The 27,641-nt window shown below is 46.1% G+C and overlaps 1 protein-coding gene across 9 annotated transcripts in view; it reads right to left on the reverse strand.

Annotated features, from left to right (window-relative positions):
- ACSBG2 (acyl-CoA synthetase bubblegum family member 2) overlaps nucleotides 1–27,641 on the reverse strand; it is a 49,427-nt gene that overhangs the window by 4,321 nt on the left and 17,465 nt on the right. For 2 of the 9 annotated variants that reach the window (XM_070792992.1, XM_070792993.1), the window contains exons 7-15: nucleotides 25,992–26,141; nucleotides 19,751–19,927; nucleotides 16,941–17,125; nucleotides 16,576–16,809; nucleotides 11,254–11,471; nucleotides 8,841–8,980; nucleotides 8,505–8,751; nucleotides 7,662–7,770; nucleotides 6,709–6,985 (exon numbers count right to left, since the gene is read on the reverse strand). In XM_070792992.1, coding sequence (XP_070649093.1) covers nucleotides 7,697–7,770; nucleotides 8,505–8,751; nucleotides 8,841–8,980; nucleotides 11,254–11,471; nucleotides 16,576–16,809; nucleotides 16,941–17,125; nucleotides 19,751–19,927; nucleotides 25,992–26,141 — 1,425 coding nt within the window. In that variant the 3' untranslated portion in view covers nucleotides 6,709–6,985; nucleotides 7,662–7,696. Of the gene's footprint in view, nucleotides 1–6,708; nucleotides 6,986–7,661; nucleotides 7,771–8,504; nucleotides 8,752–8,840; nucleotides 8,997–11,253; nucleotides 11,472–16,575; nucleotides 16,810–16,940; nucleotides 17,126–19,750; nucleotides 19,928–25,991; nucleotides 26,142–27,641 lie in introns of those variants that run through there. The other 7 variants (XM_070792990.1, XM_070792991.1, XM_070792997.1 and 4 more) reach the window with 6 other exon arrangements.

The following is a 27,641-nucleotide window of genomic DNA, read 5'->3' on the forward strand; positions in this document are numbered from 1 at the left end:
GTAGATTGAGTTTGGAAGTGTTCCTTCCTCTGCAATTATTTGAAAAAGTTTTAGAAGGATAGACATTAGCTTTTCTCTAAATGTTTGATACAGTTCTCCCATGAAGCCATCTGGTCATGGGCTTTTGTTTTTTGGGAGATTTTTGATCACAGTTTCAATTTCAGTGCTGTAATTGGGTTGTTCATAATTTATATTTCTTCCTGGTCAGTCTTGGAAGATTGAACTTTTCTAAGAATCTGTCCAATTTTTCCAGGTTATCCATTTTATTGCCATATAGTTGTTACCATAATAGTCTCTTATAATCCTTTGTATTTCTGCATTGTCTGTTGTAACCTCTCCTTTTTCATTTCTAATTTTGTTGATTTGATCCTTCTCTCTTTTTTTCTTGGTGAGTCTGGCTAAAGGTTTGTCAATTTTGTTTATCTTCTCAAAGAACCAGCTTTCAGTTTTATTAATCTTTACTATTGCTTCTTTCATTTCTTTTTCATTTGTTTCTGCTCTGATCTTTATTATTTCTTTCCTTCTAATTTTGGGCTTTTTTTGTTCTTCTTTTTCCAGTTGTTTTAGGTGTAAAGCTAGGTTGTCTATTTGATGTTTTTCTTGTTTCTTGAGGTAGGGTTGTACTACTATAAACTTCCCTCTTAGAACTGCTTTTGCTGTATCCCATAGGTTTTGAGTTGCCGTGTTTTCATTGTCATTTGTTTCTAGAAATTGTTTTATTTCCCTTTTTATTTCTTCCGTAACCTGTTGGTTATTTAGAAACATATTGTTTAATATCCATGTATTTGTGTTTTTTACAGTTTTTTTTCTTGTAATTGATATCTAATCTTATAGTGTTGTGGTCAGAGAAGGTGCTTGATATGATTTCAATTTTCTTAAATTTACTGAGATTTGATTGGTGACTCAAGATGTGGTCTATCCTGGAGAATGTTCCATGTGCACTTGAGAAGAAGGTGTATTCTTCTGCATTTGGATGGAATGTCCTGAAGATATCAATGAGATCCAACTCATCTAATGTATCATTTAAGACTTGTGTTTCCTTATTAATTTTTTGTTTTGATGATCTGTCCATTGGTGTGAGTGGGGTGTTAAAGTCTCCTACTGTTACTATTACTGTCAATTTCTCCTTTTATGTCTGTTAGTGTTTGTATTATGTATTGAGGTGCTCCTATGTTGGGTGCATAGATATTTACAATTGTTATGTCTTCCTCTTGGATTGATCCCTTGATCATTATGTAGTGTCTTTCCTTATCTCTTGTAATCTTCTTTATTTTAAGGTCTATTTTGTCTGATATAAGGATTGCTACTCCAGCTTTATTTTGCTTCCCATTTGCACGGGATATATTTTTCCATCCTCTCACTTTCAGTGTATATGTGTCTTGAGGTCTGAAGTGGGTTCCTTGTAGACAGCATATATATGGGTCTTGTTTTTGTATCCATTCAGCCAGTCTGTGCCTTTTGGTTGGAGCATTTAATCCATTTACATTTAAAGTAATTATTGATATATATGTTCCTATTGCCATTTTCTTAATTGTTTGGGGTTGATTTTGTACATCTTTTTTCTTCTCTTGGATTTCTTGACTATATAAGTCCCTTTAACATTTGTTGTAAAACTGGTTTGGTGGTACTGAATTCTCTTGACTTTTGCTTGCCTGAAAAGCTTTTGATTTCTCCATCAATTTTGAATGAGATCCTTTCCGGATACAATAATCTTGGTTGTAGATTTTTCCCTTTCAGTACTTTAAATATATTCTGCCATTCCCTTCTGGCCTGCAGGGTTTCTGCTGAAAGATCAGCTGTTAAGCATATGGGGTTTCTCTTGTATGTTACTTGTTGCTTTTCCCTTGTGGCTTTTAATATTCTTTCTTTTAGTCTTTGTTAGTTTGATTAGTATGTGTCTTGGCATTGTTCTTCTTGGGTTTATCCTGTATGGGACTCTTTGTGCCTCTTGGACTTGATTGACTATTTCCTTTTCCATGTTGGGGAAATTTTCAACTATAATCTCTTCAAAAATGTTCTCATATCCGTTCTTTTTCTCTTCTTCTCCTGGGACCCCTATAATTCGAATGTTGCTGCGTTTGATATTGTTCCAGAGGTTTCTGAGACTATCCTTAGTTATTTTCATTCTTTTTACTTTATTCTGCTCTTCAGAAGCTATTTCTACCATTTTATCTTCCACCTCACCAATTCGTTCTTCTGCTTCAGATATTCTGCTATTCCTTCCAGAGTATTTTTAATTTCAGTAATTAGGTTGTTTGTCTCTGTATGTTTATTCTTTAATTCTTCTAGGTCTTTGTTAATTAATTCTTGCATTTTCTCCATTCTGTTTTCAAGGTTTTTGATCATCTTTACTATCATTATTCTGAATTCTTTTTCAGGTAGTTTGCCTATTTCCTCTTCATTTATTTGGACGTCTGTGTTTCTAGTTTGTTCCTTCATTTGTGTAGTATTTCTCTGCCCTTTTCTTTTTTCTTTTTAACTTACTGTGTTTGAGGTCTCCTTTTCCCAGGCTTCAAGGTTACATTTTCTCTTCCTTTTGGTTTTTGCTCTCCTAAGGTGGTCCAGTGGTTTGTATAAGCTTAGTATAGGGTGAGATTTGTGCTGAGTTTTTTGTTTGTTTGTTTGTTTTTCCTCTGATGGGCAAGGCTGAGTGAGGTGGTAATCCTGTCTGCTGATGATTGGGTTTGTATTTTTGTTTTGTTTGTTGTTTAGATGAGGCATCCTGCACAGGTGCTACTGGTGGTTGGATGATGCTGGGTCTTGTATTCAAGTGGTTTCCTTTGTGTGAGTTCTCACTATTTGATACTCCCTAGGGTTAGTTCTCTGGGAGTCTAGGGTCTTAGAGTCAGTGCGCCCACTCCAAAGGCTCAGAGCTTGATCTCTGGTCAGGAATGAAGATTCCACAAGTGGTTTGTTATGGCATTAAGTGAGATTAAAACAAATACCCAAAAACGAGAAACCAAAGATGAACCCCAGACAAATGGCAGTTATAAAATCAGGCAAATAATAATTAAAATAGTGGAATATATGCATATACATATATGCCCATTAGCAAAATCAAAACAGTCCAACAAAAATAAAGTACAATAGATTGATCCATTGAACAAAGAAACCAAAAATTATATCTACCAGTTAAGAGCAAAATTAACTAAAGCACAAACTGGAAAACAAAACTAAAGCAAGGTGCCAAGTGGGGAATAAAGCAATGAAAATAAAGCTAACAAATATGTTGAGAGGAAAGGAAAGAAAGAATAGATATGTAAAGTTAAATAGAGGTAAAGAAGATTTGTATATATTAAAGATTAACTGCCAGGGGAAAAGAACAGTAGGAAAAGCAAACAAAGGCATAAATAATAATATATTTTAAAAAATAAAAAATTAAAATTAAAAAAAGAGAGAAAAAAAAAAAGAAAACTCCACAGAACTGCAAATGCCAACGTAGAGGCAGAGGTTTATAACAGCAATAAAAAGTGTGACTGAAAAAAAAACTCAAAAGCTTAATTAGATTTCACAGTGCCAATAAAATCAACATCTGCAACGGGTTGGGGGTAGGAAAAAAAAAAAACAAAAGAAAAAAAATTCCAAAAGACTCTACAGAACAAGTCAAAACATAAGAATAATAAAAGTTTTTCTTGGGTCACTGCTGTCAGAGTACGTTCCCTCTCTTGGAGTCACAGTCCACCTCACCTCCCCAGGCTGCCCTCCAACACTGTGCTGATTTCTAGACCTGCTGTGGGGGCAGCTCAGATTCTAATTTGGTCCTACTCCTTTGTATTCTTGCCTCCAATGTCCACAGCTATCAGAACTAGTGTGTTTTCTTTTGTGGGAGCTCTCAATGTCATTTTATATATTCCATAGACACAGAGCTGCCTAGTTGATCATGTGGATTTAATCTGCGGCTTGTACAAGCTGGTGGGAAGGTTTCGGGTCTTCTTCCTTAGCTACTCTGCCCCTGGGTTTCAACTGTGGTTTTATTTCCACCTCTGCATGTGGGTTGTCCACTGGGGTTTGCTCCTGAGGCTACCCTGGAGGACTTGGGTTTGCCGCTATGAGGGCCAGGTGTGGAGGTGGTGCAGCTGCTTTGGGTCACAGGGGTTCTGGCAGCACCAGGTACTCAGGGGAGTTGGCAGCTAGGGCAGCAGGAAATATAGTGCTCTAGAAGGATATGGCAACCAGTATTGGTCAATACACTCCAGTATTCTTGCCTGGAGAACCCCCTGACAGAGAAGCCTGGAAGGCCACAGTCTACAGGATCGCAGAGTTGGACATGACTGAAGCGACCCTGCGTGCATAGATGCAAGACACTTTTATGCCTGCAGCAGCTCTGCCCCAGTGAGGGTTGAACATGAAGATGGCGCAGCTGCTTGGGCTGTGGGGACCCTGGCAGTGCCAAGTGTGCAGGGATGGGGACTGCCTCCGCTGCAGGAGTATCACAGTCTTTTTTCAAGCCTGTTGTAGCTGGCAATCAGAAGGCCTCTTTAGCCAGTCTTTCTCTGTAGTTGCGCCTGTTTAGGCACTTAGAGGGCTCCCTTGCTTGGGGTCCTTCTCTGTTGTTCCGTGCATCAGGCACATAGAGAGGCCCCCACGGCTGGGGTCCTACTCTGTAGATTGGCATGTCAGGCACTTAAAGGGGCGCCCTGGATGGGGTCCTACTCTGTAGTTCAGTGCATCAGGCATTTGATGGGCCCACCTGTCTATTGTTCAGCTGCTGATGCTGGTGTGTTGGGAGAGAGAGGCTATGGTGATGGCTCCACCCCGTACGCATGACTCAGTTGTATCGCCTTGCTTCCATGGCTGCCTGGCTTTCCTCCACAGGCATTTCCCACCACAATCTCTTCCCTCACATCCCCTTGATCCGTCTCTCTGCAGTCGACAGCAGCCCTTGCCCTGGGATTGCTCCATAATCTCTAAACTCCAGCTCCCAGCTGCTGTGCCTTCTAGGGGACCTGCATCCCTGTCGGGGGTATGTATGCTTGCAGCAAGGACTGTCTGATTCTCATTCCATTTAGGCTGCCTTAGATTAGCTGATTCACTCTCAGCCTTAAATGTTTCTCCTCTGACTCAGACAATTGCCCTGATGTGGGGATCGGACCCCTGCTTCAGTTCCCCCATCCACTGAGGGCACGTCCAGTCCTGCTAACACTCCTGCTTTCCCCCCTAATTCCTTCATCCTACCGAGTTTTGCGTGGTTCTATGTATTCTTTTCTACTAGTCAGGTAGTCCTGTCTGCTCTAGGCTGGTGTTCTGTCTGCAGTTTTGTGTCTGAAGGTATATTCCTGATGTATCCATGGAGAGAGATGTACTTCACGTCCATCTACTCCTCAACCATCTTGTTCCTCTTCTGATACTTTTTATTTGCCACACTGCGTAGCTTGCGGGATCTTAGTTCCCTGACCAGGGACTGAACCCAGGCCCTTGGCAGTGAAAGTGCTGAGTCCTAACCATTGAGCCTGCCAGGGAATTCCCCTCCAATGAACTTTAGAGTGGCACTCTCCAAGCGAAATGTCACGTGAGCCACCAATATAATTTTAAAATTTCTAGTAGCCATACAGAAAAGGAATTGATGAAATCGATTTAGATGCTGTAAGATCCCCTGGAAGAGGAAATGGCAACCCACTCCAGTATTCTTGTCTGGATAATCCCATGGACAGAGAAACCTGGCAGGCTACAGTCCATGGGGGTCACAAAGAGTTGGACACAACTGAGTGACTGAGCACACACACATATATCTTTTGGCCACACCACACGCAAGTGGGTTCCTAATTCCCCCACCAGAGATGGAACCCACAACCCCCACCCCCCAGAATGGAAAGGCAGTCTTAACCACTGGTCCATCAGGGAAGTCTCTGTGTGCTATATTTAATATTATCAGGTATGTCCTAAAGAGTATCATTCCAACATTCAATGTTTTAAAATATGAACAAGGTATTATATATTCTGTTATTTCATATCAGACTCCCACACCCAGTGTGGGTTTTACACCCACAACACGTCTCAGTTTCAGATGTGGCCAGTGATTGCCATACTGGACAGCACAGGCTTGGAGAGGGTCCACCTCCCACCCCCACACCAATGTTGGATGGCCTCTCATCCAACTGCAGAGTGAAATCAGAAATCTTGCAAAAGACGCTGAACGGTGAATGGGATGTGTTTAGCTGCTGGGCTCGCTTGCAAGACTCTGACAGATGAAGGTGTGGAGGGGTTAAATCAGTTAATGGTGAAGAAAAGAAAACAAACAAACAGATACAGCAGTATTACAGGCTGGATTGCATTCACCTCCATCCTGATACCCAAGCCCTCAGGATGAGAGTGTATTCGAGGATGGCGTCTTTATGGACAGAGGTCCGCAAGTTAAGATGCGATCACTGAGTGGACACTGATCCAGTATGACAAGTATTTTTCTAAGGGAAAATCTGGATACAGATGCAGGGATAAAACAGCCCTCTACTAGCCAATGGGACTTCCCAGGTAGTGCTAAAGAACCCGCCTGCCAATGCAGGAGACGTAAGAGATGCGGGTTCGATCTCTGGATCAGGAAGATCCCCTGGAGGAGGGCATGGCAACCCATTCCAGTCTTCTTGCCTGGAGAATCTCATGGACAGAGGAGCCTGGCGGGCTACAGTCCTTAGGGTCGCAAAGAGTCAGACATGACTGAAGCGACATACCATGCACACAGAAACCAAGGAGAGGGCTTTAGAAGGAACCAACCGAGCCAACCAGCCTTGACTGTGGGGAGACTTCCAGCATCCAGGACCCCGAGGAAAGATTCTTGTTTAAGTCCCGGGCCTGCGGAACTGTCTTCTGTGGCGGTCCCAGGAAACGAGCACAGGGCATCCGAGCAGAAGGGTTTGACCACGAGAGAATTATAGGTAGGCCTTGGACAATGGAAGATGTGTCCGCCTCTCTGCCCACACCGCACGCCATGCTGGGTTTCTAAAACCTTCCCTGTGACTCCTGGCATCGTGGAGGCTCCTTGTGAGAAAGACTTTGGGGAAAGGGAGGGTGCAGAGGGGTAGTGGGACAAGATCAAGTCTCTGTCCCTGACTTCCCTGGTGGTCCACTGGTTACAAATCCACCTTGCAATGCCAGGGACACAGGTTCAACCTCTTGTCCCCAAAGATCCCACATACCGCCAAGCAACTAAGCCTGTCCCCCCACCCTGCTGCGCCTGCACTCTAGAGCCCATGCTCTGCAACAAGAGAAGCCCGAGCATTGCAACTAGGAAAACCCTTGGCATCAGCAAAGATCCAGCGCAGCCAAAAAAATCAAGTCTCCATGCCACTGCTGGGATGGGCCGTCACACCTCATTCCTTGGGTTTCCGGCCAGTAGAATTCCCCCCACCTGCCCCCTACAATAGTTTCTGACAAAAGGGCTTCTACAGAGAAGCCACCAGGAAACATCTGGGCATTTCACATTTGGGCTCTGGTTTGGGATGCGAAGACTGCCTGGCTCTCTCTACCAGACAAGTGGAAGAGGCAGGAAGAACAGCTAACAGAGGTGACAGCCAGGCAGGAAGGAGTAGGCATGCCCCACTGGGACCCAGGTGGAGGGTGAGCGGAGGACAGACACCATCCAGAGCCCACGGCAGCTGAGCGTGTGCACGTGTGGAGACCACCTGTGTTGGACTCATCTGCGGCCCAGCCAGCCAAGCCAGTCTCACCATCGGGGCAGCCAGGACCCGCTCTGCCAAAGTTGTCACTGGTAGAAGCTGTAGATCTGCCTTTTGTATTTCTGGAGGATGAAATGTCGTTTAATCTTTGTCGTCGGACCTGCCCAGAAAGCAGAAACCGATTCAGACGTGGGGGTGAAATAGGAGTCCATGTACCCTGGGTGTGACCAGGCGGCAGAATCTCGTGGCTGGGGCTGGGCTGGTGGCTGGCCATGCCCTCATCTTCCTGGGGCACTGCCTTTGCCATCTTAAGGGATGGCAAAGGAGACTCTCTGCTTCACACACACACAGCTCCCTTTCTGGGAATAAAATCTCAACTCCTTACTGCAGCTGAATGTGACCTCTCTCCACCCTGACTTCACAGGCCTCCCATTGTTCCCACGACTCTCCAGGCACCGTCCTACCTGAGGGCCTCTGTACCTGCTGTCCTCTCAGCCAGGAATATTATTCCCCTTCAATTGTTTGCCCAAAAGGCTCCTTCTCGTCCTCTGAGTCTTACCCTAAGGACCACTTCCTGAGCGCAGCTTTCCCAGATCCTTTTGGCCAAAGCATCTTGCCGTCTGACCCCTGACCAGTCATCCTTCTAGTACACTGTCACACCTGCTACGCTGCCCAGTCTTCTCACCTCCCTGATGCATCAGAGTCTGCATCTACTGGGGGTGGGATCGGGGGGAGGTGGACACCATCTTCCTCCGTGTAGCCACCCCTTGGTCGGCAGCTGGTCCCACAGACCCTCTGACTCCCAGAATAAGATGTGTCTCCTCAGCACCCACAGGGCCCTGGACACCATCAGGGGACCAGCCTCCAAGTGTTGAAACTCTCCAGGCCACTCACCTAGCTCTCCGCCACTGATGGAAAAGTCCTTCTCCAAGATGACCCACTTCTGAATCTTCTGTGCGTTGGAGATGGCTTTTTGGTTGACAGCATTGATGCCTTTCTGGATGGCCGCGTAGACCATGGGGTCTCGCAGGTCCAAGATCTCAGACACTGTGGTCGCCTGGCTGCCCACCTCCCGGCAGAACTTGATCGCCTCCAAGTTCAGCGTGTCCAGTGGCTCTCCGGTCATTTTGTCGACCTCGCACTGCCCCCACGACACCCCTGTCACAACCCCTAGCATCCAGCCCCAAGGACCAAGATGTGGCTTCCCACCTGCTGGAAAACCCACATTACCTTCAGCGTCAGGAGGATGCTCAGGAACTTGGCCTTGTCGCCCACCAACATGGCATTACTAATGATGGGGATTGTCTCCTTAACCAGGTTCTCGATGGGAACAGGAGCCACATTCTCGCCACCAGCTGTGATGATGATTTCTGAAACAAGGCGTGACTGGGGGTGGGTTCAACCAGGACAGCCCAGGAGCCCTGTGCCTTTGCAGATCAGAGGGGCCCAGGTGTCGGCAGCAACCACCACTCCCCCAAAAAACCCCAGAACCACCCCTGCCCTTCTCCAGGATGCTCTCTATGTCCTTCTCCAAGCCCCAGACCCAGAGTCACTCTGCCCCTCCTCCCCCGTCTTCTTCAGATTCCCGTCAAGCATCCACATCCTGAGTATTCCACTTGGACAGCATCTTGTCCACTCCTGGCCTGTTCCTCTGTCCCCTGTGCCCTGATCCAGGCCCTCTGGTATGCCCTTGCCTGGAAAATAGTCAAGTGCTTCTGACCATGCCCGTCTCTCTGTCTCCTGCTGTTCCCATCGTCTGGCAACTCTCAAAGACCCCAAGTCCAGGCTCCTCCCAGGGGTGCGTGGCACCTCCCTAGTTTTGGCAGGCTCTTAAAGGATTGTGTCACTGTCTTCCCCTGCCTAAAATCCTTCAGGAGCTCCTCTTCCTGCCCCAGACACAGTCTTCACTTGTTCCTCCATCCTGGGACACTTGCTGCTTCCCGTCCCACCCACCCAGACCCTCTCCATTCCATCCCGTGATCTTGCAGTCACCTCTGCTGAGATCCTTGTAGCACTAGGAATGATCCATTTGGGCCCATGATGGACAGCTGTGATATCATCAGCCCAGTGACTCCTCCATCCTTCAAGTTTCTTTGGAGAACTACCCTCCATCTCTGTGTGGTCTGGGGAGGGGGTGGGCTGCTGGGGTGAGCCTTTGACCACATCAGACCAGTCAGCGTATTCCATCCTCTACAGTCATTCATTCTGAGATGGAATACTGACCCAAGAAGATCCAATGAGAATCGGGCATGAAACTTGCTGACGCTGTTGGGAGTAGTACACTCTTTCTCAACCTTAGGCTGTTACGATGAGCCTAGACTGTTGGCAGCCATCTTGTCATCAAGTTGGAAAAGCCTCCTCAAGAATGGCGTCAGGGAGCTCCCTAGTGGTCCAGTGGTTAAGAATCTAGCTTCCAATACAGAGGATGTGGGTTCAATCCCTGGTCAGGGACCTAAGATCCCACATGCCATGCAGCAGCTAAGCCCTTGAGCCACAACTACTGAGCCCACATGACAAAGAGCCCGCATGCTGCAACTAAGACCAGATGCAGACAAATAAATGAATGAATAAACAAGAATGGCACAGATACAGAGGGGAACTTGGTCACAGAAGGATAAAGAGATTCCTGGTGATGTCATTTTGGCACCTGGATCCAGCCATGCCTGAAGCATGAACTTTTGGACTTTACAGTTTTGAGCCAGCAGCTTTACTTTTCCACTCAAACCTGCTTAAGAAGGGTTTTCTGTTGCTTATCACAGAAATAATGGTAACATAGCCCTCTTACTGAACAGTTACAGCCTATGTCAGGCTCCATGCCAAATGCTCTACATCAGAGGTTGTGGGCCAAATTCCACAATGCTCCTTCTGCCTGTTTTTGTAAGGCCACGAACTAAATAGTTTTTCCATTTTTAAATAGTTGGAAGGAAATCCAAAGAACAACAATATTTGTGACACATGAAAATCCTATGACATTTGTATTGGTGCATGGCCACGACCGTAGGTCTGGACATCAACTGCGGCTGCTTTTGTCCCACAGCAGTCGAGTGGAGCAGCTATGTCAGAGACCCTGTATCCTGCAAATCCAAAATATTTATACATGGGCCTTTTAGGGCTTCCCTGGTAGCTCAGTGGTATAGAATCTGCCTGCCAAAGCAGGAGATGCAGGAGACTTAGGTTCTGTCCCTGGCTTGGGAAGATCCCCTGGAGAAGGAAATGGCAACCTACTCTAGTATTCTTGCCTAAAGAACCCCATGGACAGAGGAGCTTGTTGGGCTACTGTCCATGGGGTCATAAAAGAGACACGAGTTAGTGACTAAAGCAGTGACCAACTTTATGGGACAAGTTGACTGATTCCTGTTCTGTATCATTTCATTTAATCATGATGACTCTTTAGTTACTGTTATCCATAAATGACAGGGGAGGGAACAGAGGTTTGAGGCCCAGAGTAGGCTTCTTTTCTGGCTCCCTCCTGCTGAGGGCCAGATGCTGGGCACAAGGATAGCACTGGGCTGGACAGTGTGTGGGCTGGGGTGTCCCTGTACATCTGTGTGAGCACCCATCCCCATGAAAGGTGGAAAGGCAGAGCCTTCGGTGTTCAAGGCTGGCCTGCTCGCTGGGGCTCCTGGGAACCCAGCCCCAGTACCTTTGATGCGGCCGGTGATAAAGAGGAAGCCCTGGTTGTCCATGCGGCCCAGGTCCCCAGAGTGGAGCCAGCCCTCCTCGTCAATGGCCTCCATGGTCGCGTCCTCCTGCTCCAGGTAGCCCATGAAGACATGCCGGCCCCAGAGGCAGACTTCCCCCACGCCATCCTTGTTCGGCTGGTACAGCATGTTCTTACACCCTGCCACAACTTTGCCAGAACTGCCAGAGGACAGGAAGGAGGAAGACTGAGGCTTGGGGTGAGGGGCCGAGGTCACCCGGTTCCTGACTCCCGGCTCAGCTGGCCTGGGCCAATGCTGCCGCTGCATCCTCCCCAGGACCCAGTGGGTGCTTGTGACTGCTGGCTGAATGGAGAGAGGGCTGGTCCCACCGAGGGAGTCAAATTCCCAAAAACCTGGTGAACTGGGCGTCCCTGGTGGCTCAGTGGTAAAGAATCTGCCTGCAATGCAGGAGACAGCAAGTTTGATCTCTGGGTCAGGAAGATCCCTGGAGAAGGAAATGGCAACCCACTCCAGTATTTCTGCCTAGGAAATCCCATGGACAGAGGAGCCTGATGTGCTACAGTCCATGGGGTCACAAAGAGCCAGACACAACTGAGTGACACTTTCACTGGTGAACTGGGAAGCCCAGTGGAGTTGTAGGTTGGTTTTATCTTCACGTACATGGCAGAAAAACTTCCCAGCTTAAAAACAACAACGGGATTCCCCAGTGGCCAAGTGGTTGGGACTCCATGTTTTCCCTGCTGAGGGCCTGGGTCCATCCCTGATCGGGGAACTAAGATCCCACAAGTCACACAGAGTGGCAAAAAAGAAAAAAGAAAACCAACCAATCCCAGCAACAAAACCCTCTCTAGAAAACAGGAATGTTGCCCTGAATGCAGTGACCAAGACAGCTGATTTTAGGTAACATGACCAGCCAAAGTCTCTTTAAAGTTACTTCCACAGAACAGAGAGCGCTAGTAAAATCTGGATTTTCATGAAATTCCTTTCGCTAGTGATACCACTTGGGAGGGTGGTCTTAGGATGCAGAGAAGGAAGTATTTTCTTTCTGCCTGGCTGAGATCTCTTCTATTGGCAGTTAGAAGGGTCAGTGGTTTTAGGGTGAAGTGTAGAAACTCCCTTAGTCAACAAGTGGAAAAAGAAAGCAGGCCTGAGATGCTTAAAATGTATAGGAATGCATAAATGTGGACTCTGGGAAAAGGGTACAGGTGAACAGACATATTGACCCCACCGGGGGAAAGGCAGGGTGAGATAAATTGGGAGATTGGGATTGACATGTATACACTACAATGTGTAAGATAGATAACGAATGAGAATCTACTGTATAGCACAGGGAACTCTACTCAGTGTTCTGTGGTGACCTAAATGGGAAGGAAATCCAAAAAGAGCAGATACACACACACATACACACACACATACACACATACATACACACACACACATGACCAAGAACTTCCAGATGTACAAGCTGGGTTTAGAAAAGGCAGAGGAACCAGAGATCAAAATATCACCATCTGTTGGATCATAGAAAAAGCAACAGAATGCCAGAAAAATATCTACTTCTGCTTCATTGACTACACAAAAGCCTTTGACTGTGTGGATTGCAACAAACTGGAACATAGTTAAAGAGATGGGAATACCAGACCACCTTACCTGTCTCCTGAGAAAACTGTAAGTGGGTCAAGAAGCAGCAGGACATGGAACAACTGACTGGTTCAAAATTGGGAAAGGAGTATGACAAGACTGTATATTGTTACTCTGCTTATTTAACATATATGCAGAGTACATCATGCAAAGTGCCAGGCTGGAGGAATCACAGGCTGAAATCAAGATTGCCAGGAGAAATGTCAACAACCTCCCATATGCAGATGATACCACTCTCATGGCAGAAAGTAAAGAGGAACTAAGGAGCCTCTTGATGAGGGTGAATGTTGGCCTAAAACTCAACATTCAGAAAACTAAGATCATGACATCTGGTCCATTCACTTCATGGCAAATAGAAGAGGAAAAAATGTAAGTGGAAATAGTGACATATTTTATGTTCTTGGGCTCCAAAATCACTGCAGCCATGAAATTAAAAGATGCTTGCTCCTTGGGAAGAAAGCTATGACAAACCTAGACATCACATTAAAGAGCAGAGACATCACTCTACCAACAAAGGTTCATATAGTCAAAGCTATGGTTTTCCCATATGAATGTCAACATTCTAGGAATCAGCAAACTAAGATGGACTGGAATGGGTGAATTTAACTCAGATGACCATTATATCTATTACTGTGGGCAGGAATCCTTTAAATGGAGTAGCCATCATAGTCAACAAGAGTCTGAAATGCAGTACTTGGAGGCAATCTCAAAAAAGACAGAATGATCTCTGTTCGTTTCCAAGGCAAACCACTCAATATCACAGTAATCCAAGGCTATTCCCCGACCAGTAACGCTGAAGAAGCTGAAGTTGAATGGTTCTATGAAGACTGGCAAGACGTTTTAGAACTAACACCCCAAAAAGATGTCCTTTTCATTATAGGGGACTGGAATGCAAAAGTAGGAAGTCAAGAAACACCTGGAGTAACAGGCAAATTTGGCCTTGGAGTACAGGATGAAGCAGGGCAATGGCTAATAGAGTTTTGTCAAGAGAATGCACTGGTCATAGCAAACACCCTCTTCCAACAACACAAGAGAAGACTCTACACATGAACACCACCAGATGGTCAACACCAAAATCAGATTGATTATATTCTTTGCAGCCAAAGATGGAGAAGCTCTATACAGTCAGCAAAAACAAGACCGGGAGCCGACTGTTGCTCAGATCATGAACTCCTTATTGCCAAATTTAGACTTAAATTGAAGAAAGTGGGGAAGACCACTAGACCATTCAGGTTTGACCTAAATCAAATCCCTTATGATTATACAGTGGAGGTGATGGAATTCCAGTTGAGCTACTTCAAATCCTAAAAGATGATGCTGTGAAATTGCTGCACTCAATATATCAGCAAATTTGCAAAACTCAGCAGTGGCCACAGGACTGGAAAAGGTCAGTTTTTATTCCAATCCCAAAGAAAGGCAATGCCAAAGAATGCTCAAACTACTGCACATTTGCACTCATCTCACACGCTAGTAAAGTAATATTCAAAATTCTCCAAGCCAGGCTTCAGCAATACATGAACCTTGAACTTCCTGATGTTCGAGCTGGTTTTAGAAAAGGCAGAGGAACCAGAGATCAAATTGCCAACATCCACTGGATCATCAAAAAAGCAAGAGAGTTCCAGAAAAACATCTATTTCTGCTTTATTGACTATGCCAAAGCCTTTGACTGTGTGGATCACAATAAACTGTGGAAAATTCTGAAACAGATGGGAATACCAGACCACCTGACCTGCCTCTTGAGAAACCTGTATGCCGGTCAGGAAGCAACAGTTAGAACTGGACATGGAACAACAGACTGGTTCCAAATAGGAAAAGGAGTACGTCAAGGCTGTATATTGTCACCCTGCTTATTTAACTTCTATGCAGAGTACATCATGAGAAACGCTGGGCTGGGAGAAGCACAAGCTGGAATCAAGATTGCCGGGAGAAATATCAATAACCTCAGATATGCAGATGACACCACCCTTACGGCAGAAAGTGAAGAACTAAAGAGCCTCTTGATGAAAGTGAAAGAGGAGAGTGAAAAAGTTGGCTTAAAGCTCAACATTCAGAAAACGAAGATCATGGCATCTGGTCCCATCACTTCATGGCAAACAGATGGGGAAACAGTGGAAACAGTGGCTGACTTTATTTTGGGGGACTCCAAAATCACTGCAGATGGTGACTGCAGCCATGAAATTAAAAGACACTCCTTGGAAGGAAAGTTATGACCAACCTAGATAGCATATTGAAAAGCAGAGACATTACTTTGTCAACAAAGGTCCATCTAGTCAAGGCTATGGTTTTTCCAGTAATCATATATGGATGTGAGAGTTGGACTATAAAGAAAGCTGAGCACTGAAGAATTGATGCTTTCGAACTGTGGTGTTGGAGAAGACTCTTGAGAGTCCCTTGGACTGATCCAACCAGTCCATCCTAAAGGAGATCAGTCCTGGGTGTTCATTGGAAGGACTGATGTTGAAGCTGAAACTCCAATATTTTGGCTATCTGATGCAAAGAGCCGACTCATTGGAAAAGACTCTGATGCTGGGAAAGATTGAAGGCAGGAGGAGAAGGGGACGACAGAGGATGAGATGATTGGATGGTATCACCGATTCAGTGGACGAGTTTGAGCAAACTCTGGGAGATGGTAGAGGACAGGGAAGCCTGGCGTGCTGCAGTCCATGGAGTCACAAAGACTTGGACACGACATAGTGACCGAACAACAGATGACTGATTCACTTTGCTATTCAGCAGAAAATAACTTTGTAAGGCAACTATACTCCAATATAAGTTTTTTTAAAAAGTACAAAGAGGCTTCTTATAACCTCCCAATTAAAAACTTTCCTAGGAGTGTGGAAAAACTCAGAAGCTATACGAGTTTGATGGGTTCATCCAAGTAAAGCTAAAAAAAATTCTACACAGGAAAAAAAAAAAAACCACCTGTTTAAGGAAGGACTACTCTTTGGTTTGGGGAAAAAAAAAAAAACAAAGCTCAAGCGGGCATTTGGGTTTTACAGAAAACAGACCCAGGTGCAGTTATGGGCTGGAAAGGGTGGATACTGATGTAGAGAGTAAAGTAAGAAGCAAGAGATGGTTTTGCCAGATTCGGAAGATAAGACTTCGATTTCACTAAGTTCAAAGGTGAGTGGAACCTGGCCAAACACGAGAGGAGACTCGAACTTGCAGTATGGTGCAGCTGGTGGGGGGCAGGGGAGCAGGGAAGGACGATCAGGAGGTCCTGTGAAGGAACGTGGCTCCCAGACTCCAAGTAGAACTCGCCTTTGGTGTTCTTACTGCATCAGTGTCACTGGGCTCCATCCTGCCTCCCAAGGTGAGCTAAGCTTGGGAGAAAGCCAGAGGGGCCTGCGGATGTGTTTGAAACAAAGCATCTTGGAGATGAAGGGTCCCTAGGTCTCAGGAGGTCAACCTGGGGTGGGACATCTGGAGGCAGAGCTCACAAGTGACAGATAGGGAGGGTACATACATAGAATGTTTGGGAGACCTCCCTCTTTGTCCGTGGGCTCTCGGACAAACTGGGGCTTCCCACAGTCATGAAGATTTGGAGCCTGGAGGCTGGAGGCACCAAGTCAGGATTCATCATATCCCAGAAACCCTCCCACCTCCGTCCACTTTGACCCAGTGTTGCCAGTGGACCAGGTGTCTGCCCAGGAGACCAGTACCTTAGAAACTTGTAGTTTGCCGGGGTGGATATGGTGTGGGGTCCTGAGCTTTCACTCATACCGTACACCTCGCCTATTGGTATGTCCAGGCTTAAAAAGAACTCAGAAGTTTCCTGGTTGAGGGGTGCGGCCCCGCTGATAAAAATGCGGCAGTGATCCAGGCCAAGGGAATTCTTGATTTTGGTGAACACGAGTGCCTTTGCCATGCGGTAGCTCATGGGATGGTCATGTTCCCTGTGAACATGGATGCCAAGGAAGGCTCTGTAGTCACAGAGCCACAGGGGTGGATGGAACACAGCTGGAGAAGGCTGAGCCCCCTCACCCACCACCCTCCATGCCTGGCCCCAGTGGTCCCAACCACTTACCCTAGCATCCTTTTCGAGTTGACCTTTAAGCCAATATTCCTTGCCCACAAAAACACCTTTTTCCTCAAGCTTGAAGACTTGCCAACAGCCTCCTTTATCTTCTCATGCATCTTTTCCCAAATTCGGGGTACCCCCAGGAAGGCAGTAGGCTTTACCTCTTGCAAGGTGTTGACCAAGGTGCCCTGCTGGGCACAGAGCTCAGTCAGCAACACCTACACCCCAGGTGTCCATCTCTCCTCAGCCATTGAGGGCAGCCCAGAGAACTTTCTCTTAGCTTTCTGGACCAAGGTGAGCTCCTGACCCATGGGAGCCAGCCCATTGACTGGCCAGTGGCCAATCAGTTAACCCGTTCTCCCTGGGGACATAGTGGAGTGTACAGACTGGTAGAGTATTTTTGGAAGGCAGTGTGACAGTGCTGTTAACATTTTAAATACAGCTAGGCAACTTCACTTCTGTGGGTGATAGAACTCAGCTGGATGAAAGACTCCGATACACAGAGAAACACGTGTGAGATGCTCTTAGTACATCAGTTTGTAATAAAGTGAAAACAGGCTATGTAGCCAGTGTGGTGGGAGTGGCTAAACAAGCACTTCATGCTTGTTGCCCAAGCATGAAGTGGAGTATCATGAAAGATTCTCCCTCAAATTGATCTACAGGTTCAGTGTCATTGTAAAAAATAGGCAAGCCATTTCATACCAACTGACAAGCTGCATGGAAATGCAGAGGACCTAGAATAACCAAAGTGATTCTGAAAAACAAAATCAGAGGACCTACTATTACTTGATTTTGAAACTGACTATAAGGTAGGGTGATCAACTGTCCCGATATATCCAGAACTGGAGGTGTTCCTGGAATGTGAGGTTTTGACTTATGAGACTGGGAGAACAGGAACAAGGTGATCTCACTACCAAAAAGCTGGAAAAATAAAGTCAGTGAGGTTTTGGTGTAAGGATAGACATAAAGATCAATGAAACAGAACTGAAAATCTAAAGATGAGTCTTTACATTTATGATCAATTGATACTCAATAAAAGTGCCAAAGACAGACAAACAGAGAGCTTAGCTAACTTAGAGTATTCTTGCCAGACACAAAAATTACCTCAAAATGGACCACAGACCTAAAAGTAAGAGCTGTTAACAGATCTAAAAGCCCTCCAGAAGAACACACAGAAGAAAATCTCTGTGCCTTTAGATATGGTATGTGTAAGTCACTTAGTCGTGTCCGACTCTTTGTGACCCCATGGACTGTAGCCCACCAGGCTCCTCTGTCCATGGAGTTCTCCAGGCAAGAATACTGGAGTGGGTTACCATTTCTTCTTCCAACCTTTGGGGTAGGCAATGATTTTCTTAAAAATTACACCAGAAGCATGAAAGGAACAAAAAATCAATAAATTGGAGAGTTAACACTCATTAGAGGTGAACATTTTCTGCTTTTCAAAAGACACTAGTAAGAAAATGAGAAGCCACAGAGCTGGGAGCAAGTATTTGCAAAACCTATCTTTGATAAACAATTTGTATGAAGAACACAACATTCAACAATAAGATGTACAACTCAATTTTTACACAGGCAAAACTGTGAACAAGAGATTTTTCCAAAGAAGATACACAGATGGCCAATAAGCACAAGAAAAGTTGCTCACCATCATTAATCATTTGAAAACTGCAAATTAACAGGAGAGAGACCACTTCACGTCTGCTGCTGCTGCTGCTGCTAAGTCGCTTCAGTCGTGTCTGACTCTGTGCGACCCCATAGACGGCAGCCCACCAGGCTCCCCGGTCCCTGGGATTCTCCAGGCAAGAACACTGGAGTGGGTTGCCATTTCCTTCTCCAATGCATGAAAGTGAAAAGTGACAAAAATAGTAACAAGTGTTGGTGAGGATATGGAGGAACTGGACCTCTCATACACTTCTTGTGGGAATGTAAAATGGCACAGCCTCTTTGAAAACACTCTGGCAGTTGTTTAAAATGTTAAGACAGGCAATTCCCTGGCAGTCCTGTGGTTAAGACTCTGTGCTCCCACTGCTGGGGGCACGAGTCCGATCCCTGGTCAGGGAACTAAGATCCTGTGTGCTGAAGCCAAAAACAAGTTAAAACGGCTTTGTTCCTAGTGCTAAGTTGCTTCAGTCATGTCTGACTCTTTGCAACCAAATGGACCATGGCCCTCCAGGCTCCTCTGTTCATGGGATTCTCCAGGCAAGAATGCTGGAGTGGGTTACCATTTCCTTCTCCAGGTGATCTTCCTGAACCCAAGGATCAAAGCCCAGTCTACTGTGCCTCCTGCATGGCAGGCAGATTGTTTACCGCTGAGGCACTGGAGAAGCCCATTAATATTTCTGTAGATACGTGTATTCCCAGTAAGTGGGGTAAACATGAAGACTCAAATAGCTTCACATCAGTTCAGGTCAGATTCTACTGCTAAAAATGTTTGGTTTGTGGAGGGTTTTGGAGCTGGGAATACTGAATTAAAAAAAAAAAAGCTACACACACACACACACACACACACACACACACAAACTCTGCCTTCAGTGCCATCTACATTTTAGTCTTAGGTAGTTCAGTATACAGCCTGCAAAACCATGGACACCATGACTCGGATAAAGATAAAAACAAAAAGAAGGTGGTTAACCGATTCACATGCTGCTAAAGGGGAGCATTAGCTGAGGACAGAGAAGGAACCCCTCCACCTGCTAGATCTGGGCCTTGATGGAACCATCCACCCTTCCAAGCTGCCCTTAACCTTGACTCCACACCCCCAGATCTGGGCCCTGATGGAGCCGTCCACCCATCTGGGCTTCCCTCAGCCTTGATACCTTGAGAGCATCTGGTTCAGCAAAGTAGATGAAAGCCCCGACCTTAATGGGCACCCAGACGTCCATCATCTGAGCTGCGATGTGGCTGAGAGGAAGGTAGCTGACCACCACCTCCTGCTTTTCTGGGGCATAAGCCAGGTTGCATTCCTTCGCCACCGACCCCGCTGTCCACGTGATCTAGAACACAAGCTGAACTGAGGATCCAGTGAGATCCGATATACTTCCTCCTCCTCCTCACCTGCTGCTGCTGCTGCTGCTAAGTTGCTTCAGTCGTGTCCGACTCTGTGCGACCCCATAGACGGCAGCCCACCAGGCTCCCCCATCCCTGGGATCCTCCAGGCAAGAACACTGGAGTGGGTTGCCAGTTCCTTCTCCAATGCATGAAAGTGAAAAGTGAAAGTGAATTCGCTCAGTCGTGTCCGACTCTTAGCAACCCCCAGGCAACAGTACTGGAGTGGGGTGCCACTCCTCCGCTCCTCACCTGAGAGCTGTTTAAATGCAGTTCTTTAACAAACGCAAGGCACCTTCTAAACGCTGGGCACTGCTCCTGTTCTTTACAAAAACATCGAGTCATTTAGTCCTCATCTTAACACTGGGGTTGATAACTGTGATTCTCCCCCGTCATCGAGATGGGAAACCAGAGGCACAGAGAAGTTCACTAACTTGCTTGAGGCTGGGACGAATTGTAAACTACAGTGGGCAGCTTTGGGGGATTACCAGATGCCCCAGGATCCAAAAGGAGACCCTAGAGTCAGGATGTCTACTGGGAAAGTCAGAAAATCTGAAGGACTCAGTGTCTCAGAAGCAGTCTTGACTCTAGGGACTTCCCTGGTGGTCCAGTGGTTAAGAATCCACTTTCTAATGTGGAAGATCAGGTTCAATCCCTGGTCAGGGAACTAGGAGCCCACATGTCACAGGGCAGCTAAGCCCATGCACCACAACTGCTGAGCCTGCTTGCCACAATGAAAGATCCCACATGCCATGACTAAGACCCAACACAGCCACACACACAAAAGAAATCCTGACTCCACCATTTACTAGCTGAGTGACCCTGGGCTATTTGCTTAAAATCCCTTGCAACCTCTATATAAATGCTCATCTGTAAAATGGGCACAGAATTTCCTTGTGCCAACATAAAATGAAGAAACCAACACTGTCCAAAAAACAAAAGGACCACTCTTAATCCCATGGAATAAACACCCCAACAATTAATATATCAATGTTTTTCTTAAAATTTTTTTAAATTTTTATTGGAGTGTAGTTACTTTATAACTCTATGAATGTTTTTCTTTCTCCAATGCATGCTTTGATGTAAAGTTTTAGCATATTTATAATTTAGCAATCTATACTTCTTACTGGTATCATAAACTGGTCGTTAATCTGGCCACATGGGCCTCTACACTGTTATTCCAACAGGTCAGGCAAGGTCCTGCCTCAGGGCCTTTGCACTGGCCATTCCCACTGCCTGGGATCTGCTTCCTTCAACTGTCTCCACAACTATTAATAACTCCTTGGATACTGAATTGCTAGTTAAATGTCACCTCTTAGAGAAGCTGTCTCACCCCCAAACTGAAGCTTCCAGCATCTGTCTAATCCTCTAAGTACTACTTGCCACAATCTCAGTGGTTTTATTTATTCGTTCCCTGTCTGTCTTCCCAGGGGCCACAATTGGGTCTGTTCTGTCCAAAGCCATTTTCCAAGCACATAGTAGGTGCCCAGTGAATTTTCGTTGAGAAGGGACATTTAAGAGAAGAGAAGAGATATTTAAGAGAAGAGAAGGGACATTTAAGAGCAAGGAAACATGCAAAACCCTTGGCCCATAGTGAGCCCTCAAGATTCATCCCTTGTCTTTCTCTGGGTCTCAGGATGGAGGGATTTTCCTTCTGCCCCCATAAGCACTGTCCCTTCCAGAGGCCCAAGGAATCCAGCACCCACTTGTTGAGAAAAGGGGCTAGGTGCGTGCAGACTGTGATTTACAGTCATTCAAACACCCAAGGGTTCAGAACCTGGCTCAGGCTCATTCTTCGCTCTCTGACCTTGCTCGAGTCATGTCCCCTCTCTGAGCCTGTTTGCCCATCTGTGAAAGGGGTTAATGATACATCTTAACCTTGTGGGGTTTCTGTGAGGGGTTATATCTGTTTATCTCAGCGTGGCCTAGTATTCTATAAAACGGGAGAAACTTTGAATTGTGGACACATTTTGAGAACCTGGGACTACCTTTAACTTCTTGCTCTAAAAATGATGACAATTATGATGATTTTAACTCATTATTGACTGGGGGATTCTTGCAGAAACTAATGCCTGCGGCTGGAGTTTTCATTTTGGCTGGCCAAAAATCAGTTTTGTGATTTCATTAACACTGTTTTGCAGGTCACTACATTCAGCAGTTTACACCTGACAGACTGGTAAAGTCTTCTCTAGCATCATGAGTTTCACTTTCCACATCGGAATCAATCATTAAGGCTTTTTGTCTTCTTGTTGGTCTACATGCATATCGTCTGAATCAGAACTATGTTCTGAAGAACTGTCACCTTCTGAGACACTTGTATGTACGTTGCTCAGACAATCAGAGAAAGTATTCCCATAAAATTCACTGAAAAATTCATCTTTGTGCAAAATTTCACCATGTGTTATCTTTGAAGATTTTACAGTAATAAATTAGCACTTATCACATACACAAAGTTGGAACAAAAATCTAACAGAGAAAAATGTGAATGATAATGACAATCATAAGTTGTCTAATGAAACTTTGATCAACTTTAAGCTCTAACAACTTCACACTTGATGTTAATTGTATCAGTGTCTAAAAATGTACTGATATGTCTCCAGTCAATAATGGGCAGCAAAAGATGTATTAAAATGTCTCCAGTCAATAATGGATTAAAAGTCACAATAGGGGACACTGATGAGGCTGTGTGCCAGGTATCACTCTGAGCACTTATATCTGTGTGTAGGTTAAGTGAAGTGTTAGCCGCTCAGTCATGTCTGACTCTTTGGGACCCCATGGGCTGTAGCCCTCCAGGCTTTTCTGTCCATGGAATTCTCCAGGCAAGAATACTGGAGTGGGTAGCTAGTCCCTTCTCCAGGGGATTCTCCCAACCCAGGGATTGAACCCAGGTCTCCTATATTGCAGGCAGATTCTTTACTGTCTGAGCCACCGGGGAAGCCCATGCGTAAGTTAAAGACAGTGGCAAATTCTCTGCCACCCCCTCCATTCAGAGCTAGAGTCTGTTTTCCCTTCCTCTCACAGGGCCGGTCCAGTGGCTGGTTTTGACCTGCAGAGCAGGGCACCATGAGCTTCTGGCATTGAGCCCTGATAGATGTCAGCCTGTGCCTTTACATACTGTGTGCTGCCCTTGGGGTAGCCAGCACCACATTGAGAAATTCAACAGCCTCACTACTTCCATGCCACAGAGAAACCCAAGCCCCAGGAGACATGTGAGTGAAGCCCCTCTCAGACCTGTTAACCCAGCCTGGGCACCAGCTGAGTGATCCCAGCTGACACTCTGTGGGGCAGAAAAGACACTGCTGAGCCCTGGTCCAAATCTGAGACCCAGAAATAACGCACTGTTGGTGTTTCAAGTTGCTCAGTTCTAGAATGGTTTGTTCCACAGCAGTAGCTAACTGACACAGTATGAGGCATTATTTAACCTTCACAGCAACTCTAAGAGCTATCAGCTGTTCTTGTCTCCATTTCACAGGTGGGCAAACTGAAGCCCAGAGAAGTTAAGGGAGTTTTCTCAGGTCACACAACTAGCAAATGGGGGAGCCAGGATGAAGATCTAGGCAGACTTGCTCCAAGAGCTCAGCGTTCATCAGCTGTCTACAAGGAGATGATCTCAGCAGACGTGAAGCCACTAGGAGTATGAACGCTGGCCAGGGTGGGCTTCCTCAGACCCTCTTTATTCATTTCAGTCCACAAAATGGATTGAATCCTCATATACACAGCACTGGAGACACAGCAGTGAACCCAACAGACTGCCGCTGCCCTCAAGGAGCTAATGTTCACAATAAACACGTGACTGTATATAATATGTCAGTGCACGGAAAACAGTAGCCAGAGAGGATCAGGGACTGATGGGGTGGTTTATTTTTATTTTTATTTACTGTTTTGAACATGAAAGTCAGGGAGGACTTCTTGGAGGCAGTAACATTTGAGCAGGGACCCCGAGGAGGTGAAAGAGGAAGCCAAATTGGTCTCTAGGAAAAGAATTCCATGCAGAGGGAACAGCCAGAGCAAAAGCCAGTGTGTGCTGCCAACTCTTAAGCTGGGTTGCTGCAAAAAGCTCTTATAAAGTAGAAACGCTGGGACGTCCCTGCTAGTCCAGGGGCTAAGAGTGTAGGGGGCCCAGGTTCAATCCCTGGTTGGGGAACAAGATCTAACATGCTGCAGCTAAGACCCGGTGCAGCCAAAATATATATATATACATATATATACACATATATACATATGTATATATATATATATATATTTTTTTTTTAAGTAAGAAATGCTTCATTGCAAAACTAGCAGTCTTTCTAAAGGGGAGTGTTGGATGTACGTGCTGCCAGACACTTTTCTACTTTTAAAGCGTACAGGCTTGTACATCAGTTGCTTCATTTTTCAATTTTTAACAAAAACCGCCTGTGCTCTGCGTACTGTTCTTCAGCTGGCTTCAGCGTATTTACAGTGATCGCATCTTTAATGATCTTTATACCTCAGCCACATAGATCAAGAGTGTAGGTGAAAGTGTGGACTGTGACACCAGCCTGCCCGAGTTCAGGTCCTGGCTCTGCCATGCTGCTTGCTGTGTGACCTGGACCCAGCATTTTAACCTCTCTGGGCTTCAGTTTGCTCACCTATAGAAACAGCGGCCACCCGATAGAACAGATAGAATCATAGAATCACCGGGAGGATTTACAAAGTGTAAAACTCTCGGGATGGACCCTGGCATATCACGGGCATGCAACAGAAATGAGCCATCACTGTCTTTCTTGTTCTTTAGAAAAAAACAAACAACAGCTTTATCAAGGTGTAATTGACATACAGGGAACCACCTGCATTTGAGGTGTACAAGTTGGTGCATAGTGACTTACATATGCAGCTGTGCAGCATCCCCACCATTGAAATGGTGAATGTTCTCTGTTCCCATCGCCCTTTGTCATGCCTCCCTTTGCCATCCCAAGCAGCCACCATCTGCTTTTGGTTCCTGTAGACAAGTTTGCATTTTCTAGGGTTTTCACCACAAGGGCTTATTTTCCTGACCAAAGTTTGAACTTGGGCTTTTGGAAGTGGCACACAGATCCTAACCACTGGACCTCCTAGGAATTCTGTTCCTAGGGTTTTATATAGACAGGACCTTTTATTTAGTTACAGTTTTAAATTACAGTTAGGTCATTATATTCACTTTCTAATTTATTTTTTAATTAATTTACGGCTGCACTGGGTCTTTGTGCTACACATGGGCTTTCTTTAATTGCAGCGAGCAGGGACTGCTCTTCACTGTGGTGCGTGGATGTCTCATTGCCGTGGCTTCTCTTGTTGGCTTCTCTCATGGGCTCGACAGCATGTCGGCTCAGTAGTTGCTGTACTCAGGCTTAGTTGCCCTTCTGCATGTGGTATCTTCCCAGACCAGGTACTGAATCTGTGTCCCCTGCATTGGCAGGTGGACTCTTAACCACTGGACTGCCAGGGAAGTCCCTTTCTAGGGTTTTATATAAATAGGATCTTTTAGCGTGGATTCCCCTATTCTTTCCTACCAGTGACCTAAATTACCATCAGCTTTGGACTCCACTCAGACATGCATGCATTTTCCCCAAGCACAGAGCCTTCCTCAGGTAACTAAAACATCAGTTCCTGCTTTATCCCCTGAAACTCAGTGTTTACACTGCCCTTTTACATACTTATTTTATCAAGCATGGTTCTGAGCTCAAACAACCCAGGAGGCAGGGACTATTACATCACACCCATTTTACAGATGAGGAAACCAAGGCTTAGAGATCTTGGATGTGTTGCCCAGGATCATAGAGCCAGGTCTCCTGCAGAGTCCCTGATCTCAACCCCTGCACTATGCTGCCCTGACCTTGGAAGTGTTGGCTTAAGTCTCTGCCCCACAGATCAAGGTCCCCCATGCCACTGTGCTCCTAAACACCACTGTGCTCCTGTGGGTCAAGAACAAAAACAGTCTGAAGGCCTCTGCCCCAGGGCAATGAGACCCTGGAGGCTGCAGAGTCCAACCCCGTCAGCAGAGACAGCACTTACATTGTCATGGCTGAGCATCACCCCCTTGGGTTGGCCCGTGGTCCCCGAAGTGTAGATGATCACGGCACACTGATTGGCCTTCTGGCTTTTTATGATCTGGTCCAGTTGGGCATCGGGAATGCTACTGCCAAGTTCTAGGAAGTCATCCCACTACGGAAAGAAAAGACCAGCAGAGGGTGGTGGCTCAAGGGTGTGAGGGGGCCCCCGGCACACCAGATGTTCCCCTTCCCCAGTCAGGTCTTGCCTCACCAGCTGCCCTGGAAGGATGATTCCCAGCAGGAGGAAAGGTACTTCATACAGAGGCCCTGAGACACCTGCTTCTCCTCCACTTCCTGGACAGGCTACTCAAGCACCTTGGCCTCAGTTTCCTCATAGGTAAAATGGGGATGATATCAAGGCCCAACTCTTTGGGTTGTTCGAAGCAGTAAATTGGTCACTATGTGTAAAATGCTTAGAACAGCAGAGTTCAGGATCATTTGTTCTCTGCCTTTCCAGATTCCACTCACACCTCAAACTTAGTGACCAGATTGATGCAACTGAAGGGCATCCTGATTGGCTTAAGCTAGAAGGTCCCATCTGCCTGGGCCACAGTGATTGGACTGGTTCTAGACATGTGACCTCAGATGGTCCAATCACAGTGAAGGTCAGGGCTTTGGCTGGAAGTGCTGGGACAGGAATGAGTCATCTGAACATGAGGTAACCTGAGGAGCTGCTGGGCTGTCTCAGGACTAGAGGGAAGCAAGGTTAGTGGAGAGCATAATGGAGCCTGCTAAGTCATTTCAGTTGTGTCTGACTCTTTGCAACCAATGGACTATAGCCCACCAGTCTCCTCTGTCCATGGGGATTCTCCAGCCATGAATACTGGAGTGGGTTGCCATTTCCTTCTCCAGGGGCTCTTCCTGACCCAGGGATTGAACCCACGTCTCTTATGTCTCCTGCACTGGCAGGCAGGTTCTTTACCACTTTGCCACCAAATGGAGCCTTGGGCATGTTATTTGAGCTCCTGGTTCCAGCTGTGTATGGGTTGTAGTTACATGAGCCAACAAATGCTCTTTGAAGCTTAAGCCATTTGGGGTTATGCTATTATCACCTGCAACCAAAGATATCCATAGTGATAAGACATACATCATCTCCTTCTGGCAGATGAAGAAGCTGAGGCTCAGAGGTGGTAAGTTACCTGCCCAGGGTCACACACTAAGTAAACAGAGGAGCTAGCATTTTAACCCAAGAGTCCAGAGCCTGTGCTGTTAATTACCTTAGAATTTGATGCCTCATAAAGAACTGTAAGGCTGTATGAACTGAATTTCACATGAGAGCTGCAAAAATGCTGTCTCTGATCCTCCAGTGAGGCTCTGGAGGAGGACAGTGTCCTGTCTGCAAAATAGAGGGCTCTCCATGTCCTCCAGAAATGGCCAGCATTGCCTGCAACCTGACAGGGCAATGCTGGCCCCATCCAAAAGGGAAGGACCTTTCACCAGAGCATCTCTAGCAGGGTAGAGTGATGGGGAGAGGAGCAGCGCACACAGACCTTTGCAGGGACCCTGTCCTTTCTCTGAGAAATGCCCCAAGCACCCCCCCCCCCACCTCAAAAGGATGCTCCCCTAATGGCAGGTGCAGGACCTCATCCTCACGTGGCCACAGATGAAGGGA

The sequence above is a fragment of the Bos indicus genome, chromosome 7, assembly GCF_029378745.1.
Source record: "Bos indicus isolate NIAB-ARS_2022 breed Sahiwal x Tharparkar chromosome 7, NIAB-ARS_B.indTharparkar_mat_pri_1.0, whole genome shotgun sequence".
Lineage (NCBI taxonomy): Eukaryota > Metazoa > Chordata > Mammalia > Artiodactyla > Bovidae > Bos > Bos indicus.